The sequence below is a fragment of the Camelina sativa genome, chromosome 17, assembly GCF_000633955.1.
Source record: "Camelina sativa cultivar DH55 chromosome 17, Cs, whole genome shotgun sequence".
Lineage (NCBI taxonomy): Eukaryota > Viridiplantae > Streptophyta > Magnoliopsida > Brassicales > Brassicaceae > Camelina > Camelina sativa.
Window position 1 is genome coordinate 2,625,397 of NC_025701.1, and position 20,869 is coordinate 2,646,265.

The 20,869-nt window shown below is 38.2% G+C and overlaps 6 protein-coding genes and 1 non-coding gene across 8 annotated transcripts; 5 read left to right on the forward strand and 2 right to left on the reverse strand.

Annotated features, from left to right (window-relative positions):
• Nucleotides 2,437–10,127, reverse strand: LOC104754814 (anaphase-promoting complex subunit 5). 2 transcript variants are annotated; one of them, XM_010477091.2, is made up of 20 exons: nt 9,832–10,127; nt 9,467–9,626; nt 9,263–9,384; nt 8,624–8,870; nt 8,066–8,243; nt 7,896–7,980; nt 7,702–7,787; nt 7,384–7,513; nt 6,961–6,993; nt 6,228–6,476; nt 5,861–5,938; nt 5,507–5,769; nt 5,337–5,396; nt 5,149–5,216; nt 4,843–4,948; nt 4,336–4,477; nt 4,119–4,217; nt 3,604–3,868; nt 3,252–3,319; nt 2,437–2,756 (listed from the first exon to the last, which is right to left on the reverse strand). In XM_010477091.2, the coding sequence occupies exons 1-20, from the start codon at nt 10,000–10,002 to the stop codon at nt 2,604–2,606; spliced, it is 2,763 nt and encodes a 920-aa protein (XP_010475393.1). In that variant the 5' UTR covers nt 10,003–10,127; the 3' UTR covers nt 2,437–2,603. The 2 variants fall into 2 exon arrangements, with proteins under 2 accessions (XP_010475393.1, XP_010475395.1); XM_010477093.2 differs by having other exon boundaries at nt 2,604–2,756; nt 8,636–8,870; nt 9,832–10,002.
• TRNAA-AGC lies at nt 10,319–10,391 on the forward strand. Its single transcript has one exon. It is a non-coding gene; the product is annotated as a tRNA-Ala (tRNA).
• Nucleotides 10,580–12,178, forward strand: LOC104754818 (1-aminocyclopropane-1-carboxylate oxidase homolog 1). The gene is made up of 3 exons (XM_010477098.2): nt 10,580–11,094; nt 11,333–11,654; nt 11,743–12,178. The coding sequence occupies exons 1-3, from the start codon at nt 10,580–10,582 to the stop codon at nt 11,992–11,994; spliced, it is 1,089 nt and encodes a 362-aa protein (XP_010475400.1). The 3' UTR covers nt 11,995–12,178.
• Nucleotides 12,156–13,942, forward strand: LOC104754819 (1-aminocyclopropane-1-carboxylate oxidase homolog 2-like). The gene is given in 5 exon segments (XM_010477099.2): nt 12,156–12,639; nt 12,642–12,796; nt 12,958–13,279; nt 13,413–13,580; nt 13,582–13,942. Coding segments are annotated over 5 exon segments (1,140 nt in total). The 5' UTR covers nt 12,156–12,237; the 3' UTR covers nt 13,675–13,942.
• On the forward strand, nt 14,584–16,056 carry LOC104754821 (1-aminocyclopropane-1-carboxylate oxidase homolog 3). The gene is made up of 3 exons (XM_010477100.2): nt 14,584–15,113; nt 15,207–15,528; nt 15,628–16,056. The coding sequence occupies exons 1-3, from the start codon at nt 14,584–14,586 to the stop codon at nt 15,880–15,882; spliced, it is 1,107 nt and encodes a 368-aa protein (XP_010475402.1). The 3' UTR covers nt 15,883–16,056.
• Nucleotides 16,447–17,922, forward strand: LOC104754823 (1-aminocyclopropane-1-carboxylate oxidase homolog 3-like). Its single transcript, XM_010477102.2, has 3 exons — nt 16,447–17,127; nt 17,216–17,537; nt 17,645–17,922. Exons 1-3 carry the CDS (start codon nt 16,598–16,600, stop codon nt 17,897–17,899), a joined length of 1,107 nt encoding a protein of 368 aa, XP_010475404.1. The 5' UTR covers nt 16,447–16,597; the 3' UTR covers nt 17,900–17,922.
• LOC104754822 (protein JASON) lies at nt 18,024–20,863 on the reverse strand. Its single transcript, XM_010477101.2, has 7 exons — nt 20,584–20,863; nt 20,302–20,350; nt 20,105–20,187; nt 19,471–19,694; nt 18,526–19,291; nt 18,350–18,441; nt 18,024–18,268 (listed from the first exon to the last, which is right to left on the reverse strand). Exons 1-7 carry the CDS (start codon nt 20,743–20,745, stop codon nt 18,175–18,177), a joined length of 1,470 nt encoding a protein of 489 aa, XP_010475403.1. The 5' UTR covers nt 20,746–20,863; the 3' UTR covers nt 18,024–18,174.

Below are 20,869 nucleotides of genomic sequence, written 5' to 3' on the forward strand. Positions count from 1 at the left end.
AATCCGACGAGCTTGAATCCCGGCGAAGATTCCGCAGCGCTGTCGTCTTCGTCGTTGTGCTGCTGAGTATCTGAAACGGCGGCGTTTTTGTGGCCCATTGATTTCACCAACTCTGCTATGGAACTGAGTCTGTATCGTTGAGCTTGATGCTGAAACGAGATAGATTAAAGGATTTTCTGATTATAATATTATGACTGAGAATGGCAGCAGGTCAAACAGATGTTGACCGTCACTGGACATCGAAGTGTACACGTGTACGGTCCGGTTTTGATTAAAATGAGGATACACGTTTCGTGAACCTCCCTGCTTGCGCTCTTTGGCTCATCCTTGTCCAGTTACGGATTGCTCACGTGTAGGGAGGGCTTATCTACCGGTTAGATATCATCAGTGGGCATTTTTCCAATATCTCTGAAACGTCAGCGTTTTGGTGGCCCATTGATTTCACCAACTCTGCTATGGAGCTCGATGCTAACGATTGACAGACAAATAAAATAAAGGATTTCTAATTAACGATTGACTGAGAGAAAACACGTGTACGGTCCGCTTTTGATTTATAAAAAAGATACGTTCCGTGATGGATCTCCCTGGCTCTTGTGGGACCTGTCCAAGTCCAATCCAACCACAAGATAGGGATGATGAGGCAAAGACAGAATCGCACAAGCGAAAAAAATATATATACATACACTATTTAGGTTTCGAACCCTCGTGGTCATGAAAATATAAGTGCATCAAGACCACTGGCCTTAGAAAACTTTAGATGAAAATGGCCGAAGTTCAATCTAAATTTTACGGTTACAAGCCACCACGCATCAGCTATGAATAAAAAGTCAAGCATGGTCAATAAGTCCAATCAACTCACAAACATAGTTACTTTTTAAAAAAAAAATATTTGATTTATTAGCATTAAAGAAAATGGCTTGGTCTATCTTGATTATTAATGTATGTAATCACCATTTTTGTATACTAATAGTTACCTTTTCAATCTAGATCCGCACATCTTTTGAACAGAGGCATGGTTAACATTTATTAAAATTTGAAAGTCAACTATTAAAATTTATTGGTATGATATAATACCATTTTAGCGGAAACTCTGCAAGTTTGGATTGAATTTAGAACAGTGAAGGTAGTGAACTATTTGTTCTAATTGCTGGTGATCAGTGTTATCTTATATTTTTTGAAAGATTCCATAAAGATTTACATGTCTTCATTATTTATCTAAGATAGCAGTTTCACATATACACCAAAAATCTATAGAACAAATTTTGGAGTTATCTTCGGAAACTACCATTTTAATGGTAATGTCTCCAAAATAATTGTGCTCACGCAAAACCTTCTCGATCATTGGTTTAATTAGAGATACATCAAACACAAAAAGAAAAGATGCATTTTTATAATCCCACCAGCATCTGACTCTTCAAAACTCCCTCTTTTTTATAGTCCCACCAACACTTGACTTTTAATGATTCTAATATAAGCTTGAGGCTGATTCGCCGGAATATTTGTAAAATTTACAACTATGTATTACTAGAAATGTATGTTTCCACAAAGACGGGAAGACTCTTAAGCCAAAATCAGACTAATTTAAATTACTTCTTAATAATCGATACGAAAATTATATTTTAACATTAGTTACAATAACCAATACTGTTAATGATTTGTATGACATCTTTCAATATGACTAATGTAAATCTAAATTTTTTACATCACTTTCAAAATATTGATACAAATAGATAAATTTATTTCACATAATAATTGATATATTTGTTAATTTATATTAACATCACTTAGAAAATGATATAATTTTTCATCATTTAAAACAAATGATACTAGTAAAATTATATGTTAAATTAATATATTAACTGAACTTAGATGGTTAAAACTTAGGTAATTATTTGTTAATTTTATATCAATTTTTAATTGTTTATTTTTAAATATTATAGTTTTGGACAAAATCATTTGATTTTAATATGTATCAATATATATATATATATATATATTAGTTTTTTATTTATTGACGCGATATATCTTTTAAATTTTTTTGATACTTAAACAAATTAGTAATACATATATTTCAAAAAAATATTTAATTGGCAAAAACATGTTATTATTTGATTTTAAGTTATGTGGATTAAAAAAATTATATATATAATTTGATTTCACTATTCTCTATTTTTCTTTTTTTGGGCATGAAAATGTTAAGCAAAATATATATATTTTTTTAAAAACAAAGACTCCAAAATAGAAATTTTTAAAAATGTAGTTCTTTTTGTTTTTCAACAAGAAAAACTGTACTTCAAAAACTTAGAAAGAAAGGAAAAAAAAGGAGAGAGAAATAGAAAATATAATTATGTTATTCTTTAATCGATTAAAATTAAAACCCAAATTGACAACACAAAAAGAAAAGAAAACCCATTGAGACATTGGGCAAGGGGTATGTATGGTTAGTTTCCATCCACGCGACGACGTTTTGATAAAATAACTTTCAATGAACTTACACTATTTCCTCTACATGTTGTTATACAAGGTTCGGATCCACTAGAAGAACGCGTCATTTAAAGTTACAAGCTTTGCACAATAAGCTTATTAACTAAGGTCAGAAACTCTTATGCCATGTTTTGTTCAACATCTTGAGGGTTTTCTAGAGCTATGATATGCTTCTTAAACAAAGAAGCAGCTTCTTCCCTCTCCTCAACCCGTCCCAGCTTGTCATATACCATCGCCATTAAGTACGAGGCTTCCGCTGCCAGTTCATGGTACTGCACAATAAACACAACCATTACCAACAGTAAATCACGGTTACTAAGATCCAATTTTTTCAGTTGTGATGAGCTAACGAAGCTGAAACCTAGTTATAGAGTTCCGTTCTATTTTTGAATTAAAAGCTATATAGCATTCTTATTGGCATAAGTTACCTCCAAAGATTCAAGTTCATCTGAAGCTTGCCTTAGAGAATCCAGGACAGTATCTGAATCTGTGGAAACTGGTAGCAAAAGTCAAAACAAATTAGAAACTCGCAACGACCAAGATAAAACTTTATCCATAAGAGTCGGAAACATCTCACTTAGGTAGCTACTATAACCCTAATGTCATTCACTTCAATTTATTCTTAATAAAACAGAGACCACGTTTGGCTTATCATTTTCATTGTCCGCTCTTCGGAAAAGGCAATGACTATTCTATATTTTGCAACTACGAAACATGAACTACAATCTGACGGCAAAAAAAATACCTACAANATTGGCATAAGTTACCTCCAAAGATTCAAGTTCATCTGAAGCTTGCCTTAGAGAATCCAGGACAGTATCTGAATCTGTGGAAACTGGTAGCAAAAGTCAAAACAAATTAGAAACTCGCAACGACCAAGATAAAACTTTATCCATAAGAGTCGGAAACATCTCACTTAGGTAGCTACTATAACCCTAATGTCATTCACTTCAATTTATTCTTAATAAAACAGAGACCACGTTTGGCTTATCATTTTCATTGTCCGCTCTTCGGAAAAGGCAATGACTATTCTATATTTTGCAACTACGAAACATGAACTACAATCTGACGGCAAAAAAAATACCTACAATCTAAGTAGTAAAAGACAACAAAAGCTACCTGAAAAGCTTGGATCCGAGAGATAGCAGTTTGCTTCAAAGATGTATGCTCGAGCACGCAACTCCAAACCTCCATGGCCAAGAATCATAGGGAAAGCCCCATGCAAAAGGTCTAATGCCCGTTTAGCATGATTTGATCCAAGACCAAGCCACAGCTCAGCCAGCGTGAGCGTAGCTGATGCTCTGAGAAGATCCAAGTTGAATGACTGGCAAAACGAGATGCTTGCCAGCGCATATGGAAGACCCAGGACTGAATTTCCTGACTTCTGTAAACCAAAAACGAAGGGGGGCAAAAATTGAAAGCCACTCAGAAAACTGATGAAGAATTGAAAATAATACCCATAGCGCAACAGTTTTATATGTATTATAATCCTAATCAGCAGAGATAGAGCAGATTCAGAAGAAATACATGCATGTTAAGCTATGCATGGAAGGAAAAATATATTCCAGCAAACCAATCTGGTAAGGTAGCATGGATTGTCCAATTAATGTGTTCTCAAGCTAGAAATTTATTACCTTATGGATCTCTGCAAGCAAAAGAAGAACAGAAGCCTTTTCGATTTGCAAATTGAATTTGTGACACGTGCAAAAAAGGGAGTGTCCCACATTTGCTGCCTGTAGAGAACGTAGTAGGAAAGCAAATTTGAAGATAGACTACCAATAGCACATGGCCTGAGATTATAGATTGCACATGGAGTTAATAATAGATGGTTAATAAGGATTTACTACAAACCTGGCTATACTGTTTTGCTGCAAGCAAAATCCGAGCTTCGCGAAGACTAGCTTCTACTTTCAGCTCCATGTCTACACCCATGGCTGTTGATGCCAATCCTCCTAGCTCATTGCACATTCGTTGAGCTAGCTTTAGATTCCCACTAATAGAGTTAAGAAAGTTAAAACAGCTGACTTAAGAGAAAGCCTATGTTCAAATTCTATATCCAAATGAATGGTTTATACAGTTTCGAAGCGTTTAAATTTCACCCTCAAACAATGCACTAAATGATCACAGAGGGCAGATGGATCAGCTTTGCTGGTTCTATGATGTTGCTTAAGCAAAATATCAAGAAGACGCATTTTATTTAGAATTTAGAGTGCTGTAAAATAGTGAAACTCCGGCAGAGTTGCGTTGGGGGAGCAAAAGTTGATTAGAAACTCCCATCCTTTCTCGTACCCATGGTGCTTATATGAACCAATAGAGAGATTAACTGGAGTGACATGTTTAGGAGACTGGGAACCTTACCAATGCAAGGCACGTTCATGTAGTAGCTGCAACTTGAGCAACAAAATTTTTGATTTTGATACGGTTAAGAACTTTTCCTCCGCAATCTTAAGAGCAGCAAAGGCATCTAGAAAAGCATTGTTTCAGAAAACAGGTCAACACAGGAAAAGAAAAAAAACATAAAGCAAGATCTAATTAAATACCCTGCATGCAATAGAAGCAGCAACAAATAAACGTGATTGGAAAATTTAGAATAAAATATAGACATTTCTACACTGACTTGGCCTATATAGTGCCAAGATGTTGAATGACCTTATGCAATCTAACCTTTGTGTCCCTTATATAGTGCCAGATGTTGAATGAGCTTTAAGTATGCTAACTCTGCGTCAGATGAACTGTAGAAGCAAGAAATAGATCAAAATCCCTCAAGACGAATGTAAGAGACCGTTTTAGAAAGAAGGAAGAGAGAGAGTGTGGGGCGGGGACAAGAAAGTGATACATTTCAAGGAAATTACCTCGAAGAGTCACCGAATAAAGTAGCATACACCAAGGTATTCATACGAGCCATAGGAGCACTATCAAGAAACAAATGAATTAATAAACTACAGAAAATCAACACTTTTAAGTTTCTATGTTAGTTGTCAGAAAGTTAAGGTCAGCAAAGGGCGAAATTGTATAAGTATACCTGCCATAAAACTCCCATGAAGTAGCCCGTAGTAGATATGAAGCACCTATTAATTGTGATACAGATCCAGGAATCGAGACCGAATGATCACATAACTTGAAAAAAGTCGAACTCTTTCTAGAACCAGAGTCCTGGGAAACCACAGGTGGACCCCATGGTTTTTGCAAGTCTTTAAGCCAAGCCGAGCTTAGAGAACCATCAACTGTCATAGTAGAGCTTTCAGAAGAAAAGTCGCTGATAAGGTGTGCACCTAGTCGTATCTCCTGCCATGGATTATTCGAGACCTGATTAGACCTCAAAAGGAGATGTAAATATTTCACTCTAGTCAAAATAGTTAGGTGGTATACTGAGTACCTTGCAGACACTAACTGGACAAGTTTTGTGACGCATCGAAGCTTTGGGACCAAACGACAGTAGAGGCCTTTGCACATGCTGTATGACAACAAAATAACTATTCTGATTTCACGTATACCAGGATACCAAAGATATGGATTTTTTTGCATTATTTGACAGTTATCAAAGAAGCAGGGCTAGCTAAGCATTAAAAAAAAACAGAATAATTTGAATGTAAAAGTACGTGCAAATTTAAGCTTTGTACGTCAAGTTTACAGAAACAAAAAAAGAGATGAAAGAAGACACATGCGGAAAGGAAAACTGGTGACTTTTCTTTCTTTGTAACACATCCTATAGCTCAAGAAAACTAGTTGAGTATAGAACTTACCATTAACTCAAATTTAGCCATCGCAAGATGATTGGAAGCCACTAAGCGTCTTAACTTTAGACTGTCCGCTCTCCTTAAAGACTCTTTCAAAAGTATGTACACTCTTTGTTGTACGGATAATGAAGACGCAGTGCTAGTGACAGGTGAGTACGAGGATCCAAGAACACTGCTGGCACTTGCAATGCCCATTTCTGATAACAAGTTGCTCATTGCTGCTAGTGTATATGCTAGACAAGTATCATTACTAAGCTGCAGAACCAACAAACGTTTAAAATACCATAAATATCTATAGCTTGAACAAAAGTATCTTCAAACAACATAAGCTGTTGACGGTGCTCATGTGATAGCACATTGAAGCTACGTGAGAAAAATTGATCCTTCTAGCATGTACAATATACAACTAAATTCATATCTGCTAAGACTGCACTACCCCATGTGACACCATAAAATCAGTACGTAATTTACATATATCTTTTTATCAGCGGTAAAACATCATGTAAAACTGTAAATTAAGTCTGATGCTCTTAATACAGGATTATGTTAAGAGACATAGCAATAATGGTCCTAAATCCCTTCGCAGAACTTTATAATACGAAACTAGAAAAAAACTAGCTCCAGATTCAGCTGAAGGAAACTTTTATACAACTACACGTCCTGCAGGAATTTAACACACCACTTTCTTCAAAGGATACTATAAATAGAGTAACAGCAGATGAATAAAGTGAGAATATACCTGCTGTGATACACGCACAGCTTCTGTTAAAACCTGTGGTTGGGGAGAAACCATATTATAAGCAAACCAAACAATGATAAGACCCTACTTTATGTCTAGTGAGATATCTTATAATTATGAAGTTAAGATAGCAGATAAATCACTGCTTGCATGGGCAAATTTTCAACTTTCTAAAATAAAATTTGTATATACACAGAAGTATGATCTAAGTAGCTCATTATAACTTTAAGTAATCTATCAAGGAAAATAATAGTGTGAGGTTAACACACTCAAGATTCATCACAAAATGAGCATCACTTATTATTAGCCTCACAAACAGCCCAATAAACTATCCAATGTAAAATGTGGTCCATCCAGGAAGCATTTTAAAGGTCCAAAACAATTCTTTAGCAATAGAAACTATCAAAAGAAGTAGTAGCTCACCTCTAGGGCCAAATTCGGATGCCCAAAGCGGAAATGCATCATTCCCAAACATAGCAACCCAATCTCGTACCTTCCATACATGCTGCAATCAGCTGAAGGAGCAACAAGGTCAAATCCCTCAGTCCCTGCACTTTAAGGCAATGGAACATGGATCAGCTCATGTTTGAAACAAAGTTCTTAGTGCCAAACATCTAACAGGCAACAAAACTGGATATTTACAGGAGTCACATGCAAGCGATAAGCAGTCAGCAGTAATATTATGATAATTCTGACACTTTTTTTGGGAAACGGATAACAACAGCAAAAACTACAGATTACCTGTAATCGAAGTAACGGAGGAGATTATCCAAAGCAGCAAAATAGTCATCGCTGTGAAGTTTATTCAAGTAGCGCAAAAAGTGAACCTGCATCATTGCATGCCATACATAACATGTAAGAATATGAAAACAATCAAAGAATAGATAACTTCCGAATCGAATGCAAAGTAAAATATAAAGAAGCAAGAACATTACACGATGCAATTCAGGGGCTAAATTCTGAAGCTGCTCAAGGAAACTTTCAATCGAACTTGAAGAGAATGAACTTGAACTTCTATGGCTGACATTACAAGGAGATGAAAGTTTTAGAACTAGCAGTACTTTTGACAGAATTATATCGATTACTAAGGAAATAGAGGTTTTACGTTTCAATTGCATCAGCCTGTTCCATTAAAAAACCTTGTATCTGCAAATTTGTCCGAAGGAATAATGATTCATCTACTAGAGTATCCTCAACTGTACTTGATGACGCACTAGAAACTAGAGTAGCTTCTGTAATTTTCTTTCTGGTTCTTGACGATTCCTTCGGAGAAACTCGCAAACCTGCATGTTTCATTTGTTCTGTGCGTTTATATAACATTGAGAGCCTTACAAAACAAGAAAGTGTCAAAACATAAGAATGAAACAAAACCACAAAGCAGATAGCTAATTTAATTAGAGTAAGGAAATATCTTTGTAACTGTTCAGAAACAAAAAAAAAACAAAAAACACTTCAAAAGTCGTCGGAAAAAAGTGTGATACAGGTTGAACTGTGATCCTACCACTAATGCAAATGCATCATCAAAAACATGTTACCATACATAGAAAGGAAAGTAGCATCTAAAGCCTGATCACGAATATAAAGTTCAATCCACTCAATAGTTACTAGCACCTGGAAAGTCTGAGAAATATTAAGTTTTCTTTGGGCAAAAGTACGGGATTACCAGAAGTGATACCTTCTATCACTTTGAATATTGCTTCAGGCGTATGAAGGTGAAAAGGGACACTTCCACTAGCATTTTTCTGAAGCTCTAGTTCTTCGGTCGCTTTATCAATCGCATAAATCTCCATATCCATCTGATCATAATGTGTTAATGATTCCAGATCATTATTAGATCCATCAAACTGAGCAGAGCTTGAATGAGCTTCTTTGCAGTAATCTTCAATGCTTGAAAAAAGATGACAAACTCCCTGCACGGGAATCACATATCAATGAAATGGACGGTTCTTTCAAACATTTATTTTGACATTACAAGTGGGTGTCCAAACCTAGGAAAAGGAAGAACAATCAAGAGGTTCGCTATATTCATTATTACCGCTGGAAATTATACTTCACCCAGATCTGTCAGAGTTTTGCCATTAAATCTCATACTTTAAAGCATTTATAAGTAGGTCTACACTTTAAATCTAGCCTGGAAAACTACTCTATCTTAGTGGGTCAAAAAACAAGCAAACGTCACATACATATCTAAAATACGAGTCCTTCAAGCAAAAACCTCAGACTAAACATCATCTTGAACAATAGTTCTACTATCCAGTTTCAAGATAAAACAAAAATAGCAAAAACGTAAAAAGAACAATACCTCGAACGATAAGAGGTTAAATGCCAAAATGCAACGACGAACAAACATTCCCAAGTTGCTGTTGGGATCCAAAATAATCTGATCGTCTTGCACAACTCCTGAATCAGGGCTCCCAAGTATTCCTACAACCAAAGAAATGATAACTAATAAGATCCAAACATGACGGGGAAAGAAAAAGAAAAAAACAGACCTTAAGCAGCTAACCTCGCATGTCGTTAAAGAAATTCAAAAGATCATCAGGTGAAGCCAAAGAAGAAAATCTATTGGTTAAATGGTCAGTAAGCCACGCATCCATCTCTTCACCAACATCCCTCAGCTGATTAATGAGCTCTTCCAGCTTCGGCTCAAATATATCATCGCAAGACTGCAGCACGAATATCTCAATTTCGTCAGGGAAAATAACACTTTGTTAACACACAAAACCGACAAATCCACACTCCGTCGTCTACTTGGAGAAAGCTATAAGAGATGGGCCAAGAAACTCTCAAGAATCAAAAGACATTGCCGAATTAAACCTCAAAAAACCTATAAGAAAATGCAATTAAAAGGGAGAAAAAGAGGAGTGAAACCTTAGTGAGAGAGAGCAAGTAGAGGCCGAGACGGTTGTGCTGAGAAACGGAAGAGAAAGGGAAAGGGAGAGACATCTGAGCCGACGGAGCGTATATCTGCAGGAGAATGCAAACGGAGATCTTGTGTGGAGTTACCGCAAAAGCACCGGCTGTTCTCGTTAATCCGGCCATCTCTCTCCGTCGCTAAATCACTCACTCTCTCGCCGGATATTTCCTCCGACGAGCAGCCGGGATTAGGGCACTTTATTTTGAAATTTTGACTAAAAGAGTCACCGGGAAAGTGAGAGCTCACTTTTAAAAAGAAAACAAAACACAAATCTCTCACAAACTTTAAGAACCGGTTATTTCAAGCCACGGACCAACCCAGAGACCAAGGCCCAAAGAAGCTAAATATTTTTAAGCTACAAAACTACAGAGCCCAAACAATTACCTCATATAGTCGCCTTTGTGTGGTTTACAAGGACTACAGACAAATGCTTACATCATCGGGGATGTAGCTCAGATGGTAGAGCGCTCGCTTAGCATGCGAGAGGTACGGGGATCGATACCCCGCATCTCCATTTTTTTTTAACTTTTAATGTTATAATCTGTCTTGGTCGTTTTCTATTATTTTCCTGTTATATTTCCCCACGTGGTTAGGTAACATAAATACAACTTGCGTTTTCTTTTAAAAAATCAATATTGACTTTTATGGAAACAAGTTTGCATTCAGAATTTAAAGATCCAATTCAGCTACAAGAAAAAACCAATGGAGTCATCGCTTCCAACTGATCGTTTAATTCAACTAAAAGCTTTCGACGATACCAAAACCGGCGTCAAAGGTCTTGTCGATGCCGGGATCTCAGAGGTTCCGGCCATATTCCGTGCACCTCCGGTTACTTTAGCAAGTCCAAAACCACCTTCTTCCTCGGAGTTCACCATCCCTACTATCGATCTCAAAGGAGGACGTGGCGCTGGCTCGATCACGCGGCGAAACTTGGTGGAAAAGATCCGAGACGCGGCGGAGAAATGGGGATTTTTCCAGGTGGTCAATCACGGTATCCCACTCGATGTCTTGGAGAAGATGAAAAAAGGTATTCGTGAGTTTCACGAGCAAGACACAGAGGTGAAGAAAGGTTTTTACTCTCGAGATCCAGCTAGTAAGATGGTGTATAGCAGCAACTTCGATCTTTTTAGCTCATCCGCGGCGAATTGGAGAGACACACTCGGTTGTTATACGGCACCGGATCCTCCACGACCGGAGGATTTGCCCGCCACTTGTGGGTAAGAGGTTTCATATTTTGTAATTAACGTGAAATCCAAAAAAATTGTATTCATGATGAGTTATGGTCTATATTGGTCTATATGGTAACAACATGTTACCTAGGTCCGATGAAATTATATAGTATATGGTCTAATAGTATTTTACCCATATGCGAATATCACTATACATGACTTTTTGTATTAATTTTTAAAAATCAAACTATATAAGATCTCCCCTGTTGGTAATTTTTTTGGTCAGGGAAACGATGATTGAGTACTCAAAAGAAGTGATGAAATTAGGTGAATTACTTTTTGAGCTTCTCTCAGAAGCTCTAGGGTTAAACACTAATCACCTCAAGGGCATGGACTGCACTAACTCCTTGCTGTTGCTCGGCCATTATTACCCGCCATGTCCCCAGCCAGACCTTACTTTAGGCTTGACCAAACACTCGGACAATTCTTTTCTCACTCTTCTTCTTCAAGACCATATCGGAGGGCTTCAAGTTCTCCATGACCAATATTGGGTTGATGTTCCTCCTGTTCCAGGGGCTCTTGTCGTAAACGTTGGAGATCTTCTCCAGGTTTTAAATATCTAACTATAACCTTTTTCGTTTTTTTGTTTAATCTATGGAATATATGACTTTTATAATCCTGCCCGGCACTGTGCAGCTTATAACAAACGACAAGTTCATAAGCGTAGAGCATAGGGTTTTGGCGAATGAAGATGGACCGAGAATATCGGTGGCGTGTTTCTTCAGTTCATATATGATGGCGAACCCTAGACTTTATGGACCAATCAAAGAGCATTTGTCTGAACAAAACCCTCCCAAATATAGAGATACCACTATTACAGAGTATGCAAAGTTCTACAGATCCAAGGGATTTGATGGTACCTCTGGATTACTTTATCTCAAGATCTGAGAATGTCATTTATCTAAATAAATATGTTTTTTGGGATTTTTTTATTTTCTCTCTGTAATAATTTTCCATTTTTTTCTTTCAATAAGACTGTGTTTAACGCGAATGGGCCACAAATTGTCTCTCTGTAATCAACTTTTGTATTTTATCAATGGGGTTAATGTCTCAATACAAAGTTGGTCCCATATTTTGCGTGCGTAGGTTAACTTGTCGGAGGGTGCTATATGATTTGCTCTGTTTATCTTAATGAGAAACAAAAAAACAATTATGGAGACGGCGAAAATTGCATCTTCGTTCGATCGAGCCAGTGAGCTTAAAGCTTTCGATGAGACGAAGACGGGTGTGAAAGGACTCGTCGACGCCGGAATCTCAAAGATTCCACGCATATTCCATCACTCATCGGTCGTCGAACTAGCAAACCCTAAACCAATTCCTTCGGAGTTGCTACATCTCAAGACGATCCCAACGATCGATCTAGGAGGAAGGGTTTTCGAGGATGCCGTTAAGCGCAAGAAAGCGATTGAAGGGATCAAAGAAGCAGCAGCCAAGTGGGGTTTCTTCCAAGTGATCAACCATGGAGTTTCGCTCCATCTTCTTGAGGAGATGAAAGATGGAGTTCGTAACTTTCACGAGCAACCCCCAGAAGCTATAGGAAAGAATTGTACACCCGTGATTACAGCAAAAAGTTTATGTATACAAGTAATTTCGATCTCTACAGAGCTCCATCTGCAAATTGGAGAGACTCATGCTACTGCTACATGGCTCCATATCCTCCAAAACCACAAGATATACCAGAGATTTGTAGGTATGAATGATTCCATTACTTTAACCTGTTTTTATTTTGTTGAAAAATGCCTCAGAACTTAGTCAACGACGTTGCTGAATAGATATATTATTGGTCAATTTATGCAATAATTGAGGCACTTATATCAACTTTAATATATCTATCCATTGGTGAATTGTCAGGGATGTTATGTTGGAATACTCAAAGCAAGTGATGATTTTGGGAGAATTTCTATTTGAGCTTTTGTCAGAGGCTCTAGGGTTGAACCATAATCACCTTAAAGACATGGATTGCTTGAAGGGTTTGCGCATGCTTTGCCATTACTACCCACCGTGTCCAGAACCTGACCTAACTTTTGGCACAAGTCAGCACTCCGACAGCTCTTTTCTCACCGTCCTTCTACAAGATCAGATCGGGGGACTTCAGGTTCGCCGTGAAGGGTACTGGTTCGATGTTCCTCATGTTCCCGGCGCTCTCGTCATCAACATCGGAGATCTTTTACAGGCAAGTTTACCAAATCACTTCATGTTTGATAGCTCAGATTTCGCAAGTTTAATTACAATTCTATAATTGTTTGAGCTGTGATCATCCTCTTAGTTCAAAGGTGTTTTTTAAAAAATTGGGGTTTTTAATGTAGCTTATAACAAACGACAAGTTCATCAGTTTGGAGCATAGAGTATTGGCGAACAGAGCCACAAGAGCTCGAGTCTCTGTGGCATGTTTCTTCACCACCTACGTACAAGTACTACCCAATCCTAGATCGTACGGACCCATTAAAGAACTTGTGTCCGATGAAAACCCTCCAAAAGTACAGAGAGACCATTGTTAGAGACTACGCTACTTACGTCAATGCCAAAGGACTCGACGGAACCTCTGCTTTGCTCCATTTAAAAATATGAAACATGGCGAGCTACTGCTTTCTCACACATGCACGACATGACAGAATATGTAACGTTGCGCGTGTGAACCATATGTGGAATGGAATTTATGGATTCGATATTGTCATTTTAATTTCCGTTTGGTCGAAATTATGTGTACTCGGATACGATTAACCGATCGAATTTCAATATTGAACGATGAACATGTTGGTTATACTTATATGCTTATGGATTTCTATTGTATTTTAATTTGTGATGAGTTGAATTAGATGACAATATTTAAGGTTTACTGGTTGGTAATGGTGTACTTCTTGTGTTCATAGTTCACTAAATTCATGAATTTCAAGTGTTTGGGATTTTTATCAAGCATGCATAAGATTAATGTTGATGCCTTTTTCTCTATAATCATATTGTTTTACTCATATATCATGAATATTTTTCGGGTAAAAACATACTAATAGTGTTTGTAATAAATATGGTCTTTCGGCCAAATATTGAAAACAATGACAAAATATTTAGGCTTTGAATACAAGAAAACATTTTTTTTAGAAGGACCGTAGTTGTTTTCTTGTTTGATCAAAACCAACCCCAATATAAATAGAGACACCATTACAGAGAATGAAAACTTCTACAGATCCAAAAGACTCAATGGTACATCTAACATCTATATTAGTCTATCTCAAGATCTGAGAATATTAAAGACGCGTGGGGACTTTTTTTTCTTTTTTCTGCAATAATTGCTACGACTTGTTGGCTCAGTCACTGCCACAAGCGGTTGCGTTGTCTACCAACCTTATCTCTTATCAATGATTTAGCTGTAGCAACTTGTTCCATCGTTGAACTTAAGAACAGATATAGTTCATTCTTGTTTTATATGGTTTATTATGTTGTGTGATTGTATCATATTGCTCTGTTTTTTGAGAAACAAAGATGGAGACGACAAATATTGCTTCATTTGATCGAGCCAGGGAGCTTAAAGCTTTTGATGACACGAAAACGGGTGTGAAAGGACTCGTCGACGCCGGAGTTTCAAAGATTCCACGCATCTTCCATCACCCATCTCTCAAGTTATCAAACCCTAACCCGCTTCCCTCGGACTTGCTAAGTCTCAAGACGATCCCAACGATCGATCTCGGAGGAAGGGTGTTCGAGGACGTGGTCAAGCGCAAGAATGCCGTTGAAGAGATCAAAGAAGCAGCAGCCAAGTGGGGTTTCTTTCAGGTGATTAATCACGGAGTCTCGCTTGATCTTCTTGAGAAGATGAAAGATGGAGTTCGTGACTTTCACGAGCAGTCCCCTGAAGTTAAGAAAGGTTTCTACAGCCGCGATTTCAGCAGAAGGTTTCTGTATCAAAGTAACTTCGATCTCTTCAGTTCTCCAGCTGCAAATTGGAGAGACACTTTTGCTTGTACCATGGCTCCAAATCCTCCGGAACCACATGATCTGCCGGAGATTTGTCGGTTTGACTCCATTGCTTTAACTTGATCTGATGTGTTGTGTAAATCTTCTCTTTATTCATATGGTGTGTATCAATCACTCAGCATTGGTTTCAGGGATGTTTTGATGGAATACTCACAGCAAGTGATGATTTTGGGTGAATTTCTCTTTGAGCTTTTATCAGAGGCATTAGGATTGAACCCTAATCATCTCAAGGACATGGATTGCTCCAAGGGTTTGCTCATGCTCTCCCATTACTACCCACCGTGTCCAGAGCCTGACCTAACTTTAGGCACAAGTCAGCACTCCGACAACTCTTTTCTGACCGTCCTTCTTCCAGATCAGATCGAAGGGCTTCAGGTTCGTCGTGAAGGGTACTGGTTCGATGTTCCTCATGTTCCCGGCGCTCTCGTCATCAACATCGGAGACCTTTTACAGGCAAGTTTACCAACGCCTTTATGCCTTGTAGAATTGACTTTCCCTATAAATTCAAAGTTTTTATATTTTTTTTTGTGGGGTTTGCGGTTTTTCATGCAGCTTATAACAAACGATAAGTTCATCAGTTTGGAGCATAGAGTATTGGGGAACAGAGCCACAAGAGCTCGAGTGTCTGTCGCATGTTTCTTTACTACCGGCGTACGACCGGATCCTAGAGTGTACGGACCGATTAGAGAGCTTGTGTCTGAAGAAAACCCTCCAAAGTACAGAGAGACCACCATAAGAGAATACGCTACTCACTTCAATACCAAAGGACTTGACGGAACCTCTGCTTTGCTCCATTTTAAAATATGAAACATTGCGAGCAACCACTTTCCTACAAATATACGACATGACTGTGTATATGTAACATGTGGAGATGTGTGAACCATGTAGAATTTAAGGATTAAATATTGCCATTTCAATTTGGTCCAGATAAGATGTAATCGGATATGGGTAATCAATTGAATTTCACTATTGAATGATGAACATATTGGCTATATGCATATATACTAATTAATTTGGAATTCATTTGTATTTTGTGATTAGTTGAATTAGATGACAATATTTAAAGTTTGGTTAAGTAATGGTTTACTGGTTAATTATGGTCTTTCGATATGTTAGCATGTTGTTCATAGTTCACTAAATTCATGAATTTCATGTTTTAATGTTTTGTTCATAGTTCACTAAATTCATGTCTCTATGACTCTATCTCAAGATCCGAGAATGCCAAATTCATTTTGGCAAGACACGTGGGACTTTTTTTTTTTTCTGCAAATAAGTTTTATAGTTAATTACTATGACTTGTCTGCCCCAGTCACTGTCACAAGCGGTTGTTTTTGTTTATCAACGTTATCTCTTATCAATAGTTTAGCTGTAGCAAACTAGCAACTAGCAACTAGCAACTAGCAACTAGCAACTGGTCCCATCGTTGAACTTAAGAACATATAGTTCATTCTTGTTTTATACTATACGGGTTATTATGTTGTGTGATTGTATCATATTGCTCTGTTTTTAAGAAACAAAAACGATGGAGACGACGAATATTGCTTCATTCGATCGAGCCAGTGAGCTTAAAGCTTTCGATGAGACGAAAACGGGTGTGAAAGGACTCGTCGACGCCGGAGTATCAAAGATTCCACGCATCTTCCATCACCCATCTGCCACATTATCAAACCCTAAACCACTTTCCTCGGACTTGCTACATCTCAAGACTATCCCAACGATCGATCTCGGAGGAAGGGTGTTCGAGGACGTGGCCAAGCGCAAGAACGCGGTTGAAGGGATAAAAAAAGCAGCAGCCAAGTGGGGTTTCTTTCAAGTGATTAACCATGGAGTTTCGCTTGATCTTCTTGAGAAGGTAAAAGATGGAGTTCGTGACTTTCACGAGCAGTCCCCTGAAGTGAGGAAAGGTTTCTACAGCCGCGATTTCAGCAGAAGGTTTCTGTATTTAAGTAATTTCCATCTCTTCAGTTCCCCATCTGCAAGTTGGCGAGACACTTTGGCTTGTACCATGGCTCCAAATCCTCCGAAACCACAGGATCTGCCAGAGATTTGTGGGTATATATGACTCTATTGCTTCAACTTGATCTATGTGTACGTAATCTTCTCTTTATTCATATGGTGTGTATCACTGCATTGGTTTCAGGGATGTTATGATGGAATACTCAGAGCAAGTGATGGTTTTGGGTGAATTTCTCTTTGAGCTTTTATCAGAAGCATTAGGGTTGAACCCTAATCACCTCAAGGACATGGACTGCTCCAAGGGCTTGATCATGCTCTCCCATTACTACCCACCGTGTCCAGAGCCTGACCTAACTTTAGGCACAAGTCAGCACTCCGATATCTCTTTTCTTACTGTCCTTCTTCCAGATCAGATCGAAGGGCTTCAGGTTCTTCGTGAAGGGTACTGGTTCGATGTTCCTCATGTTCCCGGCGCTCTCGTCATCAACATCGGAGACCTTTTACAGGCAAGTTTGCCATTGCATTTTTTGCTCAAAATTTTGCATTGTATAATTGATCTTCCCTATAAATTCAAAATTTTTAACTTTTGTGAGTTTTGTGGTTTCTAACGCAGCTTATAACAAACGACAAGTTCATCAGTTTGGAGCATAGAGTATTGGCGAACAGAGCCACAAGAGCTCGAGTGTCTGTCGCATGTTTCTTTACCACCGGTGTAAGACCGGATCCTAGAGTTTACGGACCGATTACAGAGCTTGTGTCTGAAGAAAACCCTCCAAAGTACAGAGGGATTACCATTAGAGAATACACTACTTACTCCAATGCGAAAGGACTTGACGGAACCTCAGCTTTGCTCCATCTTAAAATATGAACATGGTGAGGCACTACTTTATCACACATATACGACATGAAAGTATAAGTATTATTGGAGTTGCTTTAATATTAATCAAGCAAAAGAGCAAAAGAGCAGTGTGCTTGGTGAAGAGAATTCTCAAGAGGATAATAAACGCAACTGTTTATATTCTTTAATATCCTTAAAGCTCCTTAAAAAAGCCAGAAACAAGAGTATTTCATTTGCTCATGAGTCATTATAGCCATATGTAACTTTGTAAGCTATACTGTTCTGTACGAAAGCCAAATAGACTTTCAGAAGGAAACTACCGAGCTTGGTTGCACTGAATGCTGCAGCTGCGATAAGTCTGTGTCCCCTTCAACCTCCTCCATCATCACTTCAAGTTTCCTGCATCACACATATTTATGGTTACTTATGTAGTTGTTCATCACTTCTTAGGAATGTCATTGAGAGTTACGGTGAATATACCTTTGAGGGAATAAACTCTGACCACCTTCCTCAGAAAGTGCCTTCTCCAGCCTCACCTCAAATGGTGTAGCATGCCAGCTCACTTTCTGATCCTGCATAAGGTAAGAAGAATGTTTCTGAATATTAGAGGAACTGAAAGAGCATAAACAGCGGATATGAAAGGCAAGGAATACTACCTCCTTGTATTTGGTTGTCGAGTTTGGGATTCCATTTCCATCCCACATTCTGGGTGAAATATCAGTTTGCTCATTCTCGATCCACTGAGCAGGTACCAATCCAATGATAGGCCTGTCACCTGGGGTTATGGCAGCAAGTCCTGGTGTCCTATCGTTTGAAACTGCAATGTTTTCGTTGTTGTCTTCGTTGATCTGGTTTAGCCAAGGAGAAAAACTTGCCTCAAACTTGGATAATTTTTCATCTGAGCTTTCTTCCACCTTTTCCCCATAAGTTGCTGAAGAGGGTGTTTCATACTCTATTTTCTCTTTGTAAATCTGCGGTTCCGCTTGTTCTAGGCTCCCATGAGCATCATTAAGGACCTTATATAAGGATGCATTTTCCATTACATTGGAAACTGAATGCACAAACTGAGACCTGATTCTAGGCCTCCCTCTTCCCGCTGATTCCATGTTCGCAGGATATATGGTTCCAGGAGTCTGCATCTCATCAGATAGCCTCAAGGGGGTTGGATTAGGTGAGTTTGCTGTAAAACAAAATTTGCCACCCATCTCGGATTTTCTTGAACTGCTATTCTCGGAAGAATTAGAGGAGTGAGACTGATCAAGATCGCATTCAAATCGGACAGACTTAGTCTTTCCAACTGTGAGCGTTGGCCTTCCACTTCCATTCAACTCACCCTTGATCGCAGTGCCAATGCTTTCTACTTCAGTACCATCACTAGAAGCAGAAGAGATCCTTGCACTGTCCCGGACATCGATCACACAACTATTATAAAAAAAGGAAAAAGGAAAGAGTGAAAAATTAGTAAGAGGTGAGAATAATGTTAGCATAGAAACCCTGGCAATTCTGTCAAGCATGGCATAAGGAGGCAAAATATATGTTTTATTCACATAACGTTTTGAACAGATGTTTTAACTTTTAACTAAACAAAGTGACGTCTCTACCTGCTAGGTGCTTGCTCTGAAGTAAATGATGGTCTTCCCATCTCTTCACAAGCTTTCGTGGGGGTTGGGGATTCAGCCAAATGAGACCCCATCGTAGAGCTACTGGAAATCCATGAGTGGAAATGGGAAGATCCAGCATGTTGAGGACTACTTAGTTTTTGGGATGCTTTCCTAATTTCAATAGGTGTCTCCGGTATAGTACCACAAGCTTTAAGAAACCGCGCCTATGATTGCACAAGTAAAAGAAGAAGAAAAAAGTGTTAGATGATTCTCAGCATGAACTCTTATAGGAATCGACAATCAGACTCTTTGGAAATATCTGAATTTCAGAGATTTTTACAACGAAAGGGTCTAGAATCTATAGCACATTCACTGTAGAGAAACAAAGCTAAAGACCACCTCAGTAACAAAACCATAGAACCCATCTTCTCATTACCTTAAGAAGAGTTGTGGTAATTATAAGACTCGCAAGAAAACCATCAGGATTTCAAAAACTAGCTAGAAATTGATTCATGCGCAGTTAAGTGAGATTATGAAATCAAATCCAAGGACACATATCTTGATCATGATAACAGTAATAATTCGCATCAGAAATGATTAGAGACGATCCTTTCAATATGAATCTGAATCATACCTCATCCCTTAGGCCTTTGTCAATATGTATAGAATCCAAATCAAATTTTTCTTTGTCAAGGCAAGGCGAAGAAGCTGCTTTCTCTACAAAATCAAGAACAAAACCCATACGTTGTTAACAAGAACGATACCAAAAATAAAAAAAAACTAGTAAATCGTCAAGATTCATGATATAAACACATCAAAAAAGAGATTTACCTTTAGAAAGAAACAAAGCTGACAAATCATTCTGCGAGTCCTGAGTTTTCTGAAGATCAATACAAAAAGAAAACATGTTATTAGGCGACCGGTCAGATTCGATATGAACAAAATCGAAAGAAACCCAACAGATTACATCCATCATACACAAAATCCAGCTCAAGGATCTATCAGAGAAGGATCTATTTCATTGTAGCAGCTCAATTAACACCCAAAAAATTGACGCGATCATGCCAATAAAAGATTTGGGGGAAAAATAAGCAAGAGAAGCGAAAGAGTTACTCTGGGATTGGCGAGCGAAGAGTGAGAGACGAGATTACTAGTAGAGCGATCGTCTCTGGCGCGGAAGCAATCGAGAAAACAAGCCATGGCTCTACAAACTGATAAATCGATGAATCTGAGCACGGATCTGCACAAGGGACTTAGGTTTCGCTTCATCAACATATCATTTGATTTCTTTGACTGAGAAAAAACAATCAGGCGGACGATTTAACCCCGAGAAACACGCTCAATTTGAGAGAGAGAGAGAGAGAGAGAAGAGAGAGAGAGATAACGTCGTTTTATTTTT